Consider the following 20817-nt stretch of genomic DNA (forward strand, 5'->3'; position numbering starts at 1 on the left):
AGGGACACATATGTAATTTCTTACAAATTATACCTGATAAGGTAAAGATATTTCATTAGGATTCATTTTTGGCTGTGCCCAATGATTTTGGGTCTCATTCCAGATTATCAGTACTAAAACTTAAGGCCCATAAGTAAATTTTTTGCACTCCCAACCTTATCCCAGCCTAAACGTTAAATTTTTGACATTTCCATTACTTTCCCCTTCATATTAATACTCCATCGCAGTCAGGAATGCTTGCACATGAAGCTATTCAAAGTGGCTGCCCTGCCATGAATTAGTTTCTAACAGCTGCAAGAAACCCTGATATTCATTTTTGCCGAACAATTTGCAGGACTCTTGAGAAAATTGGTTTTTCATGTGGCCACTAATTCTCACTATTTTCATTTTATGACCGGAAACACTAATTCAAGGTAAGACCACTTCGTGTACCCTAACCCTGTCAAGTAAACCCAATAGTCAAGACCCATGCCTACTCATACTCCTCTCAGTATAGACCAATTGAGTACAAGCTTTGCTCGAAGTGCCGACCCCAAGAGGAAACTGAGTTTCAAACTTGAGACCATGAGAAATACTCAAAAGTCTCAGACTTCCACTAACTAAGCCAACCCCTTGGGGTTGCTTTCAGCAATTTCAATGTGGTTCTTATTGAATCCTGGAAAATCCACCATCCAGATCCAGAGCACAGACAATTTTGAATGGTTGTCCACAAAGTATGAAACGACATTGAGAATTTTCCTTTGGCCTCTGTTTAAATTCTTAATAATAATTCACCCCCACCGCCAGTCGGGTGGAATGGGTTTTGTTTTATATTTCAATGTTTTGTGCTATGGAAAGCTTACCAGATAACCGCTATATAAATTACCTGCATACACTCTACAGTTGACCTCCTTATGGCCTTTTACTTTTAATAATAGAACAAAACATTAGTAAATCGTTGAGTTTGGTTCTATGGCCATTTTGACAGAGGCAATGAGCACTCTCCGCTCAAGTCTTGCAACCCCTTTCTAAGCAGTTACTAAGATGTAAGAAGTACTTATACAACATATCGGTACGTGACATATCGGCCTGCAGTCTCACTTGGCCGGATTATCTTCACGACTTGTCCACGCTTCAGCCCATAATATTTCGCGACTGGATCATTCACTTGAATACGAGGCAGCTGAACTCAATTTACCCACAAGACGGATCATCAAATGTCAGAATCTGATGGGATTTGCAATGCAAAACAGATATGCATTGAGAAGATTGACATCCCAACACGAGATACAGTACAAAGATTGAAGCTATGTTTATATGCATAAACTTGAATACATGTTTATATCCCAGATTGAAGCCACAGGCTGATCCTAACAAAAAAATTCCCAGCTGAAAATATTCACATTTTCTCACAGAATTCACCAATCTTTCTTCAGCAATGTTGGCTTGAATATATTAATATATGTGCTAAATTTTTTGGTAACAGGATCCATGTGCCAAAGCATATGCATCCTCAAATACACATGTCTAACGGTCCATCATATTACAACTAGTTATACATGTTATGTCTACTTCTTAGAGTGGACTTTGGGAAATTTATTCATTTGGGCATTGAGATAGATTATATCCCGTGGCACCATGCATAACCCACACTGCAAACAACCAGAGGGAATCTGACTTGGTATGACCTAACATGCCCAGAGAACCAAACATACATTCAAAATCACTAACCTAATCACTAGGAAAAAATTTGCCCAGTTCTGCTCATTAGCTTTATTATGACCCTCGACTTCTAAAGCTTTTTTACTGTATTTCAAACTAATATGGTTGCAGACCAACCAATTTCTAGCACAAAGTTGACGCTCAATGATTGATTGTGTAACAGTAATCATATTGATCAAACAAGAAGTATGTAGAGAGGACAAATAAATAGTATTTTTCATGGCATGTTGAGTAGGTCATGGCTTGCACTATGCAAGCCACTTGTCTAAGCAACCAATCTTTTAGACGCTAACAAATGTTACTCCCAGTATTTTCCAAATTTTTACAATTTATAAATGCAGTTTTAACATCCACTGACCTGTGTTTCTTTCACGGTGTACCTCTCCAGTAAAGTTTTCTTCTCCTCACTTGTAAGCACCTGATGCTCAGGAACAAGAACATGCTCTTTAATGTTTACAAACAACTCTGCCTCCTGTATAAATGGTGCAATTAGTGAAAATTTGAAAAGAAAAAAAAAATTACTATCTTCCACTAAGTTCAGGAAATAATCATGCCAATAACTGAAGATGTAATTAATGTAACTGCATAATGACGTAAGATGAAGATCAGAATCAGAGAAGAAATTTACACCAAGCGGCAGTGGAATATGTGTCACAGATATCAAGCAAATCCATCGAGTAACACCTCACAGTCGTAAAAGCAACGGCTCATGTCATAAAGATGTCCCAAATACTTTGTCACATTTATAATAGAACCACCCACCTCTTCAAATTGATGGTGATGATAAATCCATTTAAAACAAAAGCAAATATTACAACAGACAATATTTCTTTCCTCGTATCTTTTGACCAAATTTCTTCAACCATCAAGTTGTCAGAATGGGTGACTGGTTGAATAGACATTCTAGTGTAATTTCTATGGTAAAAGCATTTTATTAATCAGATGAACCTAGAGGTCCTATCTAACCATTATTAAGCTTTGATCAATCAAATTAGTATGATCTTCATGTTCACTTAAATAGATAAACCATCAGAACCTCAAAGACCCTCGGGAGATGTGCAAATTACGCAGATATCACAATGCCCTGATGTCTATGATGCTAAGAATCACTGGGTTAAAAAACAACAAATAAGCAAGATGCTAGACAAAAATCAACAGCCATAATTTTGTTCTTCAATATCATCAAACCAATCCGTCTCACCTGGAAAACATCCAATTGGAATTTTGAAGAAATCTCACTTATGGAGCTCCGAGCAAAGGGAGTCAAACTTTGTTGAACAACCAAGATTGCAGTGAAAACATTCTCTGACTTCATGCGTTGGGAGTAAGTCTTCATTGTCTTAACACCAACCTTTGGTTCCTCAGGGAAGAAAACATAGATCTGACATACAAGAAACAACCAATAAGAAGACAAACAAAAGCATGGATAGAAGAATACATGGGTAGCATGGTTCGTACAGTCCAAGCATATATATGTAAAGAAACTATGAACAGAGAACAATTGTGTCATACAAATTGATCTAGCTCTACCTTCCCTAATCCCAGAAGAACTATGGCAACAGTTACATCAATGACAATAAAAATATGAATGCCCTTATGATGAAAAAGAAAAGTCAAGTTCAAGGAAATTTTGCAAAAGGAAATTTTTAAACTACACTGGAAGGAAGAAAAATTTACACACATGCAAGCCAATATCTTTACATTAAGGAGTCACTCTCCTTACAGTTTCATATCTTTATTACAGATATAATCTTCATCCTTGAGCACTGATGTAACTAATAATGGACCTAAATATCAACCAGCTAGACCTAACTAATAAACAAATCAGAAATCCATAAATTCAACCAAGAAAACACCATTAGAGCTACAATCTTCCACATACATCATCCACACCATGAAAAATTTTAATTGCACTATATGCCATGGGAAACAGGTAAACCACCTTTCACTTGGCTACATCATAAAATATACATACACGTAGCAGTAGAGTTTCCTGTGATTTCCCTTCAACCCATTAGTGTAAAATCCCTTTGTGATCAACTATCAAACCCACATTAAACTCCATGTACCCAATAATCAAAGGGTGAAAAGAAGCGGATCCTCTGAGTCACATTTACTTCAAGCACAACAATATAATGCTACTGCTAGACTAGATCAAATACACTAACAAGAATCACAAAAGCACCGTCAAATACGAAAGAAAAAAAAGCAGACAAACGGAATCGAATAAATACCTGATCAGAGCTATTGTTTCTCTTGGCTTTATTGATAACAAGGTCTTCCCTTTTCATGCTCTCACCGTACTTATCCTTGAACTGCTCTTTGGTCATGTCAATCTCAAAGTCCCCAACAAAGTAACCCCGGTCCTTCAGCATTTGCATCACCGTTCTTCGAATCCTAAAAAGCCTATTGATTTCCTCCTCCGACAGCGTCATTGCTTTGTCGATAAGTTTGCGAAGAGAGCTTGTTAATTACCTAACCTCAACAAAATCTTCTTGTCATTATCTTCGATAATCATTTTTTTAATAAGTAAATTATCTTTGTTAATCATAATACCAATTTAACGTTCATGAGCAATTTCAGAATCAATATAATATTTTTGAGAAATATATGACACAAATTTATAACGTTTTTGAGCATCCTCCAAACCATAAGTGGTTAATCGCTGGCCAAGAGTTTCCAGTGTACAAAAGTGGGTTCACAGAGATTCTTAGAATCAAGAACCTAACTATCGCACAAACCAATCAAGTTTTCTAGAATCAAAGTAACGTACTTTTTAACTTACATCAGAACCCGATTCAACTCAATATAAAAAACGCAAAAGAAAAAAAACTTGCTTTTATATCATCTTCTACTGTTCTTCTGGGTATCCAAATCCACGGTTACAAACCCAAAGAGAAGGGTACTACACTTTGTGAATATATTTCATTCCCACATGAATTCGCTCCATAAAAACACAAAATTTTGCTTTAATAAAGCAAAATTAAACACCCCATGACTCGAAAATAAACAGAAAATATAAATAAACAAAAAAAATGTGGGAAACATGGAGAATCACACAAACTAAAAACAAAAACATTAAAAATACCGGAGACTCTAAAAGTGAAAGCAAAACGAAGGTGTTTTTGATAACTGCTTACCTTTCACACGAGTAATGAAGTAGAGAAGACGCTGGAGCGGAACTACCACGGATCAGAGAGAGAGAGAGAGAGAGAGAAAGAACAAAATAAGAGGTAGTACGGTTTTTAGGTTTTATTTGCAGATGAGAAGAAGCGAAGCAATGAAGTGGCGTAGTGTGGTATGTGACGTCGTGAGGTGATACGCGGCATACGCATTATGTGACAGTGAGACACCCATAACGTGTGAGCCACCGCGTGGACCTCCGTGGAATTTCAGCAAAGAGAGCATTTTTAGTAGCTCACTCAATTGTACTAGTTAAAAATTATAGTGAGTCATTTTTTTTAATGCACCTTCGATGGTTTCACAATTTTAATTATTCATTATTATTATTCTATTTAAATAATTTTTTTTTCTCTATTTAATCTTTTTTAAATATATTTTTTTTTTTTCTAATAGTCATATTTTTAAATATTTATCTTATTCTGATGGTATTATTTTTAAAAATGTGTGTTATTTTACTATATTTAAAATTGTGAATACTGATAAAATTTGTTTTTTAGAATTATGTTTAGATGGTTTAAAGCACCCAAGATAAATTTTTTTTTCAAAAAAAAAATTAATAAAACTTGAGTAAAATTTGAATTTAAAAAACCTACCCAAACATATTTTTAAAAAATAAAAAAAAAAAAGATGCTACCCAAATATGCACCTTCAATTCCACAAAACTTGTCAGCATATGTAAACAATAAATTTGTACGGCACTAGATGTCTGAAGTATGGAAATATTATAGTTTAAAAGACTAAAAAAAATGAAAAATTACAATTTAGCTCCCAAACTACCAGCGATTTTACGGATAGCTCCCCGAACTACCAACGCTTGGACTCTGACCCTCAAAACTACCAATGCATTTGAAAAATTCTCATTTTGACAAAATATACCCATAATACCCTTGCCACATGTCATTGAACAACAATCACTACAAGAATTTTAGTTTTTAGTGACCAAGTTATATGCGATGACCCAAAAGTTATCCTTGACAAGTCGTTATTAGAGACGCCATTTTGTGATTGTCGCTAATAAGTCAAAAAAAAAAAAAAAAACTTGATATTAACGACATTATTAGAGATGGCAATTAATATTATCATCTAAGACTATTTAAGTCGCTGATGATTATTTTCAAAGAGGCAAAAACAACAACCTTAGCGACGACTTTTAGACCTTTAGTCATTGCTAAAAGCTAAGACTTGTTTGGTACGTGGAATGAGTATTCCATTAAGAAAATGAATAGCTAGTACTAAAAATGAGATGAAGAGAAATAAAATAGCTATTCATATTTCTTAGTTTGGCGACAAAATATATGCTCTCATTGAAATTGTACCAAAATTATTAAAATACTTGAAACATATGTTTTTTTTTAAAATAATATATATAATTTTTTTTTTTTTTTAAAAAAACCCTATAAAAAAAATTCTTCATAGCAGAACCATGAGGTCGGTCACACTACCCTCCTATGGTGGGTGGCCCGATTGAGGTGCTCGGCCTTGGAGTGCCATTGTTCTGGACTTGAGGAGGGCTTAGAGCATCCCCAACAGTTTATGTAAACTCAACTTTTGGCTAAAGTAGATGGCAAAAACAATGAAACCCTCCTCCAACAGATTATGCAACCCAACGCCAGAATGGATGCATCGTCTATTTGTGAACAGTGTCACGCCACATGTGGCGTGACACTGTTCACAGATGTATCTTATATTTTATTATTTTTTCCTACTTTTTCTCACTCTCTCGAAGCTTCTTGTTCTTTCTTTGCGCGTGTTTTCTTGCTTGTTCTTTGGCGTTCTCTCTCTCAGTCGGTCATGCTTGGAGGATGGGTATGGTGGTGACCGAGAAGAGGACCACCAACGTCGAATCGCTTGGCATCAACGAAGCCTCGCTTCCCTAACCCAGCCCCACCGGTGGTGACAATAAAGGCCCAGCAAGCGAAGAAACCTGTGGCCAACACCACCAACGCGGCACTTCGCTACGCTCGCAAGCCCCTCCCGCACAAGCTTGAGCAAAACCCGTGGGTCACTGTGTTCATCTTCGCTAAGAACTTCGTCCTCCTTGTGGTCCTCGTCGGCTTCATCCAATTGATCCGTAGACTCGTCGTGAAACCCAGCGACGTCGTTTTAGATTGGGATTTGGGAGGATGGGTATGGGTTGCCAATTTTCTGGAAGTTTCTGAGTTGGTGCATATGGGTTTGGGTTGCTGATCTCCTGGAGGTTTTTGGTGGTCTGGCACAGTGGTTATGGTTGCCGGTTGTCTAGTGTGATGGTGGTGCGGTGGTGATGCCGTGATGGTTGCCAGTTGTGTGTAGTCCTGTGTTGTGTGTCTATGTGATAATTCTGATAATTCTGGTTGATTCCGGTTGGTTGATAATGGTGTGGTGAATTACCGTGGGTTGATTTTGATCTTGAAAGTGCAGGTCGTTTGGTTGATGAAATGTCTGTGAGATGATTTGGGGTTTGTGGAGAGGAGTGGTCATGAGGTTTTAACAAAAATAATAAAAAAAAATTAAAATTATTATTTTAATAAAATAGATATAAATTTAGATAATTGGTTAGAGGATAGTTCTAAAGGTGATTATGTAAACTAGCCAAAAGTAAGTTTTGGTTATGTAAAATAAATTGAAATTTACATAAGCTGTTGGGGATGGTCTTAGTGACGTGATTATGGTAGTCGAGAGCTTGAAAGTTCAATTGAGTTTTTATTTTTGCTTCCTGGGTGTACTTTTATATTGAAGAAATAAAGTCGGGAACGGTGTTTATAAGAATTGGACAAATGTTGAAAAAATAGCTTTATAGGATTGCAGAAAACAATTCTTTCTCTGGGCAGGGACTATGATGGGTGTGTATGGTAAGTAGTTTTGTTGTAGAATATTTGTTTGAGTAATAGTAAAAAGTGATTGATGTGATATAAAATTTAAGAATGTGAAAAAACGAAATTGACTTCTAAAAATAAAGTGTGTGCATAAGTGTCAACAAAAATTAAAGCACAGCGGAAAGTAAATGACACACAGATTTTTGTTGACGAAGTGGAAACTCAGTTAAGAGAAAAACCACTCTAGGGCAGCCAAACCCAGGAATTCCACTATTCAGAAGACATAGCTAGATACAAGACAGTAACACTCACATGTACCGATGCAGTGGTCGTACCTTGATCTCTGACGTGTAACCCAACACGAACGCTTCCCAACCAGGTTCTCCTACCTTAAGGGGTCTTCAATGGAACTCCTTACCTTAGAGCCGACCTCTAAGATAGACTTCGGTTTATAGCACAACACCCTTGTAAAACGGCTTCAGAGGGATTGATGACTTCTCTGAGCTCTAATGGAATTCACACCGAATTCTTGCAATTCTCAGTGCCCAGGGGCCTCTATTTATAGGCTGGGGGCTCAAATGAGTGTCAGGCAAAATATACCTGGGCGCTGTTCGGACGGTGGACATGGGCCGTCCGGATGGACAACTGTGCGACAAGATTTTTCGAAAATTTCGGGGAGAAATCTTTCCTGTTTAAGGGCCTCGTCCGGGCGGTATGGCACATCGTCCAGACGGTCGCATGTCCGCTGCAAGTAATTTCCTTGTAAGGCTCTAGAGCGTCTGGACCATGGGGGATGAGCGTAAGGATGGCTATTCTTCAACACGCAATTTCCATATCTGCAATGCGCGCGTCCGGACCATAATAGGAAGTCATCCGAACGGTTGAAGTCGAATCGGCGATTTCCTTCTTTGATGCACGTACGTCCAGACCACAGCTGTCAGACGTTCGGACGGTCATTTTTGAATTGCGATTTTTGCCTTAAGGAGACGCGTGTCCGGACGGGATACCACATCGTCCGGACGGTTGATTGATCTTCCCTTTCTTGGAACTTGGAAAGAAATTAGAAACTGATCGAGTACTGGGAGGCGTCCGGACGTGATGTTGAAACGTCCGGATGGATGCAAGCTGGCACAGAAAATTCTCGATACAGTATGGGGTTCGAACGGAATGAACACTTCGTCCGGACGGATGATACTAGTCTGTCTAGCGTTCGGACGGGATGACACGTCGTCCGGACGGATGGAACAGTGGACAGATAGGCGTCCGGACGGGATGGCTCGATCGTCCGGACGGCTGACAGGGAACTTGAATTCTTCTGACTTGCAGACTCTGAATAGTGGAATCCCTGTTTACAACATCTTTACACTTAAGTGATTTTGTCCAAACACAGAATGAGGCCAAAATACTAACAAACTCCCCCTTTGGCCATTCTAGGACAAAAATCACTTGACCGATTTGGAAATACATTTCCGGTCTAAAACAAAAATTACTCCCCCTTTTTGTCACAAAGGGACAAAGGGTAAAACATAGTAATGAGAAAAACCACACAACAATTACTCCCCCTCAATGTCTTAGAAGTACATGGGTAAATTGAGTAATAATATCTACAGACAAAAACTTTTTAAAATCCAAAACAATAGAAGAATAGAGAAAAGTCTGCAAGTGGCCCAAAAGAGAGGAACAGAAATCCTTCAAGTATCAAATCCCAAGACTTTTGGAAATTGAACATCCAACTTCAACAATAGTCAGTTTTCCAAAGGATGCATCTGTCAAACATTGTGCTGGGTGCCGCTAGATGTCATATTCCTGTAGAGATCCCATCCGGACGTGTCACTTAACCATTTGGACGGCTACTGCTAGGCAAGACTGCGCTCGTCCGGACATAAGATTAGGTCCGTCCGGACAGTTCACACTGAAAATCTGAAACTTGAGGAAAATTTGCAGAAAATATTTTTTTCCCTGAAGTTAGCTTCAGAACACGCATGTATAATCAACTGATAAAACAGTCAAATAGCATTGCAAAAATATGCAAAGATATAAATGAGAGGTAAGTATTTAATAAGCACAAATTTCCCTGCAGATAGAAATTTTATATAGATTACTCAACTCATGCAATGCGTGTGTGTGTGAAGACTTTCTCAATAAGGTATGAAATTCAATGATACGACAACAAGCAACCAGATTTTCAAACAAGGGAGAAAATCAATGAAAGATCAGCCAAAAGTCAAACCTTATCTTACTAGGGCCTAGCCACCCTCATCTGATACACTCCCCCTAAGATGCAGCACCTAATTGTTTTACTTGTACCATGAGGGACAAGGTAAATTTTACTTGCACCATGAAGGGCAGGGCATATTGCAAATTCAGCACATAAGCAGTGAATAAACAATGAAAGCGCAGAATTCATATGATTTACTGCTTGATTCTTTTGATGCTGCAATCTAGAGAAAGTGCCAGAATTTTTAGGTTCTAGGTTCAACTAGCATGTGGTCAATTTGGCCATCTTATCAAAAACCTCTTCTCTTATCTAGAATTTCTAGAAGCAAAAAGTCAGAGAATGAAAAGATGTACCTTAGGAGAGTCTTAGATAGTGCACATTTTCATCGCATGAGGAAAGTAACTATCTATCATTAAGATGCAACATGAAAACTTAGTAGATATCATGTATAAACTCTCAATCATATATAAGCATAGTTAATCAATGCATAATGAACTGAGATATCAGGCAAAAACACATGCAATATCTGAAGAGCAATCAAGAGAAAAATAAAATTCCGCATCTTCTCCCCAAATTATTTATTTATTTATTTATTTTGTTGAAAACAAATAAACAGAAAAACAACAAAGACATGCTTATGGAAAAGGAAATGACATCTAATCCCAGCATGTAAGGTAAAGCCAAACCTATCCTCATGGAGAGAGGTTTAGAAATACCAAGACAGAAAAGCAGCCGCCCGACATGCTTTAACTGTCATCCCCAAAAATATATCTGCAGAAGCTTCTCAAGATAACAAGAGAAAATATGGGGATAAAATAAACAGTTTCTCAAACAGAATGCAAGGCATGAATAAGAAATGACAAGATAGACAATGCAATGCAAATATACCTAACATGCACTAGGATTTAGGAACCACAATCCTAGGCATGGAAGACTCACCTTTACTAGGTAAGTCCACTTCCCCTCAAGGGGTGAATGGTCTCATCCTTCTTGACCCATATCTGCTTAACCCGTGGAGATGGTTTGTGGGTCATGTCCATATTGGTCATACTCCTTAGCATATCTTGCATCAGTCTCAGCAACCCTTCATAGCCATGGTTGCTAGTGGGCTTCTGCGGCTTTATCTTGTAGCGCCTTGGTTTGTTCTTCTTTGATTTGCCACTTTGATTGGCAGGAACAAACTGCTGTTGATGCCGTGGAGCCTGATGTGCTGTCGGGGGTAGAATGCCTGATGTAGCTCTTGCTGGAAGCTCCTTTTGAACCTTCGACTTCTGAGCCTGGAGATGTGGACATATGGATCGGATGTGACTGATAATGCCGCAGTGATGACAGGTGGGCAAGCTTCTTTTGTTTGAATGCTTCTTGACATTCTCTGCAGAATTATGGTTAGCATTCTTACAAATGACATTGCCCTTACCTTTTATATGTTTCCTATGCAGAGGGACATATTTTGCTGAGGAAGAATCTTCAACTTCACTTTTCCTCAGAGCATCCTGCTTAATCCAAGGCCTGTGAGATTTCAACAAATAACAATTTGGCCTAATATGACCAATCTTCCCACAATTATGACAAGTAGGGACAAACTTACCATGAGCTTGTGTACCTGTATCTTTGGATTTTGGCATCACATGATTAGTTAAGCAAGAATTTTCTAAACAAGCTGTATCTACTATCACAGGCTTAATATCAATATAATCTATTTCAGAATCAAAAGCATGTGAAGTAGAAGTACTCATATCATCAACAATTGAAGTAGGCTTGTTAGAAATATCTGAATGAATACAAATCATGTTTTTAAAATTATCACTTGAGAAATTTTTCAAGAGATCCCCAGGATTCTTTTAATTTATTCTCAAGTGTATCAATGATGTTAAATAGCATGGTATTCTCAGATCTCAAAGAGTCAATTAAAGCATTTGATTCAGATAACTAAACAATCAATGACTCTTTTTCTTGCTTCACCTTTTTGAGCTCTTTTGGAGATATAAATTTATCAAATTTTGCAAAAACTTTAGAGAGCTCAATATCATGATTTTCTTCAGATAATTGAGAGAAATCCATGATAAAAGGTGTAATAAAAAAAAAGAAGTCACAAAGAGATGAGGATCACACTCAGGAAATAAATCCTTACAACGGAGTGTGCCTGCTCTGATACCAATTGAAAAAACGAAATTGACTTCTAAAAATAAAGTGTGTGCATAAGTGTCAACAAAAATTAAAGCACAGCGGAAAGTAAATGACACACAGATTTTTGTTGACGAAGTGGAAACTCAGTTAAGAGAAAAACCACTCCGGGGCAGCCAAACCTGGGAATTCCACTATTCAGAAGACATAGCTAGATACAAGACAATAACACTCACATGTACCGATGCAGTGGTCGTACCTTGATCTCTGACGTGTAACCCAACACGAACGCTTCCCAACCAGGTTCTCCTACCTGAAGGGGTCTTCAATGGAACTCCTTACCTTAGAGCCGACCTCTAAGATAGACTTCGGTTTATAGCATAACACCCTTGTAAAACGGCTTCAGAGGGATTGATGACTTCTCTGAGCTCTAATGGAATTCACACCGAATTCTTGCAGTTCTCAGTGCCCAGGGGCCACTATTTATAGGTTGGGGGCTCAAATAAGCATCAGGCAAAATATACCTGAGCGCCATTCGGACGGTGGACATGGGCCGTCCGGACGGACAACTGTGCGACAAGATTTTCCGAAAATTTCGCGGGGAAATCTTTCCTGTTTAAGGGCCTCATCCGGACGGTATGGCACATCGTCCGGACGGTCGCACATCCGCTGCAAATAATTTCCTTATAAGGCTCTAGAGCATCCGGACCAAGGGGGATGAGCGTCCGAACGGCTATTCTTTAACACGCAATTTCCATATCTACAATGCGCGCGTCCGGACCATAATAGGCAGTCGTCCGGACAGTTGAAGTCGAATCGGCAATTTCCTTCTTTGATGCACGTACTTCCGGACCACAGCTGTCAGACGTCAGGACGGTCATTTTTGAATTGCGATTCTTGCCTTAAGGAGACGCGCATCCGGACGGGATACCACATCGTCCGGACGGTTGATTGATCCTTCCCTTTCTTGGAACTTGGAAAGAAATCAGAAACTGATCGAGTACTGGGAGGCGTCCGGACGGATGCAAGCTGGCACAGAAACTTCTCGATACAGTATGGGGTCCGGACGGAATGAACACTTCGTCCGGACGGATGACAATGGTCTGTCTAGCGTTCGGATGGGATGACACGTCGTTCGGACAGATGGGCGTCCGGACGGGATGGCTCGATCGTCCGGACGGCTGACAGGGAACTTGAATTCTTCTGACTTGTAGACTCTAAATAGTGGAATCCCTGTTTACATCATCTTTACACTTAAGTGATTTTGTCCAAACACAGAATGAGGCCAAAATACTAACAGAATGTTTTATAAAAAAGTAAAAAAGTTTTGTTTTATAGTGGGTTTTTTTAATTTGAATAATAATAAAAAATAATTAATATGATATAAAAAGTGTACAAAAATTGGAATATTTTTAATTTGATGGGCAAAAAGACAATTATGGATAATTGGCAATGACTTGCCCAACATACCCAGATTTGTTTTGTAGTATTTGCATCCACATTGTTCTTTCTAAGAAAGAAAAGGACAAATGGGATGTTGCAGAAATCATGTCAAGCATGCAATAACTCCGAATTAGGGCTGGTAAAACAGGTACTCGACACGACCCGAGAAGACCTGCAACCCATTTAAGCTAGACCCAAACATGACCCATTTATGTTAACGGGTTGGGGCTCCAGACACGACACGACAAGACAATTTCACGGGTCACCCGACACACCCCGTGAAACCCGTTTAGCATAATGGGTCGTATCGGGTCGATACGACCCGACACGACCCATTTGACCCGTTTAGCTTAAAAGTATTTTTTTTTTTGTTATTTAAATGAAATAAGAAAATATTATTTGGCCACTATAGCTTAAGGTGAAGGTGCACATTAGGCAACTCTGATTCTAATTGGGAAGTTGAACGACTTAGGCCAGATTTGAAATCTCATAAGCAAAATGAACAATATGATGCATACAATTTCAAAATATACTACAAGCAATCTATAATCGGAACAGGGAAAGTTTGGGTAGACACCACACACAAAAACACCCACTGGCCGGAATACACATACCCAACGAGTAGGGACACGGCCGACATCACAATCCCACAACAGAGCACACAAACACACGACCAAACAGGGAATTAGAAACCCCAAAAATCATCACACACACACGCGGCCGTGCCCAATAAAAAACCAGATAGATAGAATTAAGAGAGAGAGAGAGAGAGAGAGAGAGAGAGAGAGAGAGAGAGAGAGAGAGAGAGAGAGAGAGAGAGAGAGAGAGTGGTAGAGTGATGTTGGCAGCGGAGCAGAGAGACGGGGAGAGCGGCTGCAAGTGGAGAGTAGAGAGAGAGAGAGCGTCGAGCGGGTCCAGCCGTCCAGCTGGAGGAAGAAGAAGGGCGGCACAGTCGGAGCTGAAGAAGAAGAAGAGGGAGCGGAGCTGATTGCTGAAGGAAAAAGAGAAGAAGTAACGAAGTTAGGGTTTTGTTTTTTTGTGTGTTTTGACTGTTTTCGGCTAATAGTAAATATTAATAATCCCATATTCAGTTTTATTCCCATTTGGCAATTTCCTTAAAATTAATAAAAAAATAATAATAAAAAAAAATCGTGTCTGGTGGGTCACCCACGTGTGACCCGTGACACGACCCGCCAGACCAAGATAAATGAGTCATAAACGAGTCGACTTGTTTATGACCCAAACCCATTTAAGGTAAACCCAAACCCGCTAATTTCATGTCGGATCGGGTTGTTGGGTCGTGTCAAAATTGCCAGCCCTATTTCGAATCAAGGGGTCAAAATAATTTCCAAGAAAAGCAATTAAACAAAAGGGTAAACAAGAATTTTTTTTTCCAACGTTTTTATTTATATATATATATAAGTTTGCATTAAAAAAAAATAATTAATGGGTTTTTTGAAAAGCCCATTTTATTCCTCAAGCAATAGTTTTTTCCTCTTAGGGTCCGTTTGAGTTTGCGATTTTAAAAAGTGCAATTTAAAAATAATGATTTTAAAATGTGCGATTTGAAAAAATGATTTTTAAAAACGCAGTTAAGCGTTAAGCAAAATCGCAGTTTGACCTTTAAAATCGTAGGTTAGCCTTTTAAAATTCTGCGTTTTCAAAAAAAGCACATCATTGCTTGCAATTTGAAAAAGCAGTTTTCTACGTTTTCAAATCGCAATTCCCAAAAGGTTCATATTCTGCGATTTGGTTTAAAATCGCATTTTTTCTATACAAAATTGTAATTACAAACGCACCCTTAGTAAGGAAATAGTTATTCCTACAGAATAGTTTTTTATTTTTATTTTTTATTTATTTTATTTATTTTATATTTTTATTTATTTTTATTTTTTTATTTTTTTATTTGAATAAAGAAAGAATTATATGGGGGAATCATTTCCACTCCTGATCCAAAAAGAAGAAAGAGTGGACGATCCTATAATTAAAAAATGGGTGGGCTCTTCAACAATAGACCCAAAACAAACTACAGCAGTGCTAAAATAATTACAAATAGTAGGAAATGAATCAGACAAATGACTCGGTCATCTCAAGAGGCCGCACAAGACGGTTACAGAGGTTAAAAGGGCATTGATTAAGGCGGACCTATCTGAACCCCTACTTGAAAACCACTAGATGGAGGCTGAAGCGGTAAAAACACTACTAGTGTCTGAATCTAGGACTACATAAGAGAGAAGCACCAATACAAATTCAGTTACAAAAAATCTCCTCGACAAGATAAAACCACATAAGATCTGAGAGATAATAACCCACACAACATAGAAGCAACAAAACACAAATATAGCTACAAAAATGCATAAGAAAGACAATAAAAAACCAAACAACAAGAAAAAAAAAAAAAAAAAAAAAAGGCGCGTGTGAACCACGTACCGGCACGTGGAGGTAGAAAGGAGAATGGATCATATTCCTAGCTATTCCTATGAATAAATTCCTACCAAATAAAAAAAAAATGACTATTCCATATGAATAATTATTTCATTCCAAAAGTCTATTCCATAAACTAAAATTGCAGTAATGAATAGAGCCAATTACTAGCGGAGCCAATGGATATGTGTGAGAGGGGGAAAATGACTGATTTGGCTCCACCGTTGATCCAATGCATGCACTCATCTCATCTCGTCCTTTTATGATATTATTCCAAGCCAGTTCTGTGGTATTACCTTGTTGCTTTGATACAAAAATTACTATTATGGTTATCAACTGTTGTGGTTATCCGATGGAACTAATATCTTGAATGTGACCCCCAAAAAAAGAAAAAGAAAAAAAAAATTCCCTTGAACCAATTTGATATAAAATAAATTAGTAGCAAGCTCCCAGGTTGTATGTGTGCATAAACTATTTTTATTTTTATTTTTTTATGTTTATCAACAAGAAGTAAAAATTTATATGGAAGGTTTTATATAGTACAAGATCTAACATTGTAACAAAATGAATGGGCATTTGGTCAATGAAGAAGGCATAATTTTCATATTAAAAAATTTGCCAATTTCTCTTTTATAAATAAATTACAAGTACATTTATATATTTTGAATGATAATTATATTTTTATGAATTATTTATTTATTTTGCTAGTTATATGTTTAATAATTTTTTTTTCAACTTTATCTTTTGATTTTGCGCGAATGAACTAAAATTTTGGCTTCACCACTGGAGGCTGGCTGGAGCCAAGCAAATTAATCTCATGAGATTAAAACTAACTAACTTGTTGCAAAATCGAAACTTATTCATTGTTGCTTAACAAAGAAATTAACTCAATCACTTTCTTTGTTAAGACCGTTTAGATCGAAATATCAATGGCCTCAATTTTTCACATTGAGCTCATAGAATGTGGTTAGAGTTAACAGCAGAGGTCTTGTGCTTGGCACCACTCACTCCACCAGTAGTTATAAAATAAAACTTAAATTAATTAACTCTGTAATTAATTAGTTTAGAGAAAAACAATAAAACAACTTGGAAATATTACAATATGTGCTAATTTTTGGGCGGATAAAAATTTCTCACAAATCAATTTGTAGAAAATTTCATACAACCCACATATAAAAGTGACATGTGTTCTTTAAACATGTGAAAAACACATGTTTTTTTATTAATGCTATTAAAAAAGCATGTGAGAAGCACATGCTATTAAAACAACATGTACTTCTCACATGCCATGGGACACATGTCAATTTTATATGTGGGTTGTATGAAATTTCCTACAAACCGATTTGTATGAAATTTCTGTCAGTAATTGGCAGGTTTTACACGCTTCACTATGGCCAAAAATAAATTGTATATTATCTTTTGGAAAAACTTCACTTACACTTTTTGATCTTTCATTACTTTTACAATCATACTTATAAATTTTTAAAAGTATAAATTTAGCATGTATCCATCTTTCAATTTCATAATTCCGTTAGAATTTTTTGTTAAATTCTACCATAGGGGTTTAAAAATTCTTAAAATACTTTTATTTTTTTTAAGAAAAAAAGAAAAACAAAATTGAACATGCTAATAGTTTATTGAAAAAGAATAAACATATTCTTTAGATGAAACAAAAGTTACAAAAGTACATCTAAAGAATAATTTATTTAAGAATACTGTTGGTACAGTTTCCGGTATGGTGACGTGTCGCCTGGTGATTCGCCTCCTCCCTCAATAGAACTACCTCGATCCCTGCAAAATAACAAACGACTAGTCGGGGGTGCCGACTACGCCCACTCCAATACCTAAGTCAGTTCAAATCAATTTCCTGGAGAATATCTGTAATCTCAAAAGCTCAGAGAATATATGTAATCTCCGATCGGGCTAGGAGATCTCGGAATATTATCGCACTGTAACAGGGTTGTAGAAAGTCCGAGGTACTACCATACCGAGGCAATCTTTTTATACCGAGTTGTGATGAAAACTTCCTCGGAGGCATAAATATCCGAGATATGTTCGTTCCGATCGAACTAGGAGATCTCGAGATATTTCTTATCATTACTGAGTTCAATAGGACCGAGGTGTCATCATACTTAGACGATCTTCTTCTACTGGGTCGTAACAAATGTCTGAGATGTAACTCCGAGATTTAACACCGAGATGTTTCAAGATTAGGATCCACGTGTCCTCGGGGTTAATTTTATCCCCAACAGTTACCCCCTTAATTCTCTAATTTCAAAAATAAATTGAAATTAAGGTAATTATTTGTTGTTTGCGAACCTGTACTCTGCTATTACTTTTGTCATAAATGGCGCATCTTTTCAAAAGTTTGAATGTTTGAACCTTACCGCTTCTTTTTCTTCTAATGACGTAAGCCCTGACGCCGTGCTATTCCTCTATAATCATGACGCGATATTCTCGAGGTTGTGTCATTTAATTTCTGGATCTGAAACGTACGCCCCTTCGGTTTTCGAAGATATTGAAATGATGGTGCCTCTTTATATTTTGGACGCGTGGGGGAGTATTTAATGTTTGGACTACTTTCACTATTCATCCTTTGACATATTTTCATACTCTTTCTTTATCCTCCATTGTCACCATCTTCTTGAGTTTCTTTTCTTTCTCTGAAACTTTTACTCCTCCTTTCTCTCTCTGAAATGGCTCCCAAGAAAGCTACCTCGAATATTCCCCCTACCTCTCGGGTTCAAACCAAAAGGTTCGATGGCTACGTAGACCTTTCTCCCCTGGAGAGCAGGGTGGAAACCGCCCTCTTTGAAAGGCATGAGGGTGGTCTATGGCTGAATTACGACATTCTTCCGACGATGAGGATGTTCTATCAAACCCCTGGGGCTCGACTTATTGATGGTGGCGACATCACTCTGTTTGAAAGGATGTTTCTGGCCAGACTCCGGCTACCCTTCCTGGAGATTGCCTGGGACTTTGTCCTCTTTCTGATGGTTGCTCTTAGTCAGATCATGCCCAACGCTTGGAGATATCTATTCTCTTCATACATCCTTTGGAGGCTTGTATTGAAGAAGGAGATGAAGATTCTTCAATTCTTGAACATTTATAGACCGAGGCAGACTTCAGAGGGAATGATCGAATTGTGTGTCCGTCACCCCCCTATATTCATCAAACTTAAGAGTGGGTTGACAAACAACAAGTTTTGGGAGCAACAGTTTTTTCGAGTCTCTGGGGAATGGGAATGCCCTGAAGGTACTCTTTTGCCCGAGAACCGTAGGATGTCTCGGACCTGGCAATTGTTGCGGCCTGACCGAAGTGAAACTCCTTCAATTAGCATATCCGACCGGGAAGATGTCATGAAGATAAGCAACTGGTCTGCAATTAGGGTTAAGGCCGAGAAGTTTGAGGAAGTTGATTTTGACAATCTTGTGACCGAGGAGAATTTGAGGCAATTTCTTGGATACAATATTCTGAGGGACAAGAAGACGATCACCAAAAGAGGAGCTGTCAAGAAAAGAAGTGATGCACCTCCATCTCCGAGGCCTATCATCAAGAAGAGACCTTTTGGCAGAGCTGAAGAAATTCCTGAGGATGTTCCTTTGAGGAAGAAGCGGAACATCCCTCTGGCCGCCTCAGGTGTGAAGAGAACTCCTCCGAGGGTGTCCATGGCTGGAACCAACACCGAAGAGGGATTAGCGAGCTTTCGGGGTTTCGTTCTGGAAGTCTCCCCTACACAAGAAGCTGGCTCTTTGCCCCATTTTGTCTTAAGAGATGAATCTGGCTCCGAGGCATCGTACCAGGGCCTAGATACTCCTCTTGAAGAAACCAATGCTTGAGCCTCCACAGTAACAAGTCCGGTGCCAGAGAGATCTGAAGAGGAGGGCGAACCGATACTTGAGGCCCATAACGTGCAAGTCACGCGTCTGGTGAAGCACCCGACGAGAAAAAGAAATTCGGTGCCCGAGATCGTCTGGTCGAAATAATTTCAGAGGCAGCGAGCGGATGTGGGGTAAGCCGGTCATAAGGCCTTCTGATGCCAAGGAGGTACGACAAGAGTCTGCCCCTTCGGGTGAAGAATCTGTTGAAGAGAGGGATGAGGATGTTAGCATCCCCCAAGATGAAGTTTTCGTCGAAGAAACTGTGGAAGAAGATACTCCTCGTACTCCTTCATCAGAACGTCCAGGAACTCCCCCACCCCCCAGCTATGACTGCGAAATGGGGAATGCCACCCCTCAAGAATCATACACAGCTCCTGATCAGACCGAAGCCCAAATGGGAACACCTGAGAGGGAAAATACCGAAGAGCCAGGAAGTTCTCAGCAAGCGGTTGTTCAGGATACACCGGGTGTTGGTCTTTAAGTAAGGAGCGTGAATCAATCCGGAGCGAGCCAACATCTCGAAGAGCCTGAAGGATCTAGGGTCAATATCGAGGCAGATCTGCATCCTGATGCTTCTGATAGGAATAGATCCCATACCGAGGCTAGCACTTTTGAATTAAGGCCTAATGAGTCTGAGGCAGCCCCAAATACGGAAGCCACTCCTTTTGTGGGCCCTAGCTCTTCTTCTAGACTTACAGTGGCCTTTGAAGTCTTGGGCAGAGGCCTTCTTGGTCATCCAATGGAGGCCATAAAAAATCTAATCCCCGAAGGGTTCCTGGGAAATGTAGGGGCTTCCTCCTCCGAGAAAATTGCTCAAGGCATTCTTATTTCCCATTACCAGGTGAGTTTCTGAAAACAAACTTTTGTTTTAACCAATTTTTAGCACTTCATTATAAATTTGCCTACCTTCCTCTTTATAGCTTCTGGTGAAGATGACAGCCCTCTGGCAAAGATATGAAAATCGTCAAGTGCAGCCTACTACTCTAGCTCCCGAAGTACAAGCTCGGCTCTCGGCCTTAAAGAAGGAAGTAGCAACTTTGAAAGCTCT

General features: G+C 38.7%; 1 protein-coding gene across 2 annotated transcripts; it reads right to left on the reverse strand.

The window, feature by feature from the left end:
* Window positions 1–718: 718 nt before the first annotated feature.
* Window positions 719–5007, reverse strand: LOC133854560 (DNA-directed RNA polymerases II and IV subunit 5A-like). 2 transcript variants are annotated; one of them, XM_062290795.1, is made up of 5 exons: window positions 4842–5001; window positions 3936–4176; window positions 2903–3082; window positions 2060–2173; window positions 719–1162 (listed from the first exon to the last, which is right to left on the reverse strand). In XM_062290795.1, the coding sequence occupies exons 2-5, from the start codon at window positions 4134–4136 to the stop codon at window positions 1037–1039; spliced, it is 621 nt and encodes a 206-aa protein (XP_062146779.1). In that variant the 5' UTR covers window positions 4137–4176; window positions 4842–5001; the 3' UTR covers window positions 719–1036. The 2 variants fall into 2 exon arrangements, with proteins under 2 accessions (XP_062146779.1, XP_062146780.1); XM_062290796.1 differs by having other exon boundaries at window positions 1096–1206; window positions 4842–5007.
* Window positions 5008–20817: the final 15810 nt, after the last annotated feature.

The sequence above is a fragment of the Alnus glutinosa genome, chromosome 13, assembly GCF_958979055.1.
Source record: "Alnus glutinosa chromosome 13, dhAlnGlut1.1, whole genome shotgun sequence".
Taxonomy (NCBI): domain Eukaryota; kingdom Viridiplantae; phylum Streptophyta; class Magnoliopsida; order Fagales; family Betulaceae; genus Alnus; species Alnus glutinosa.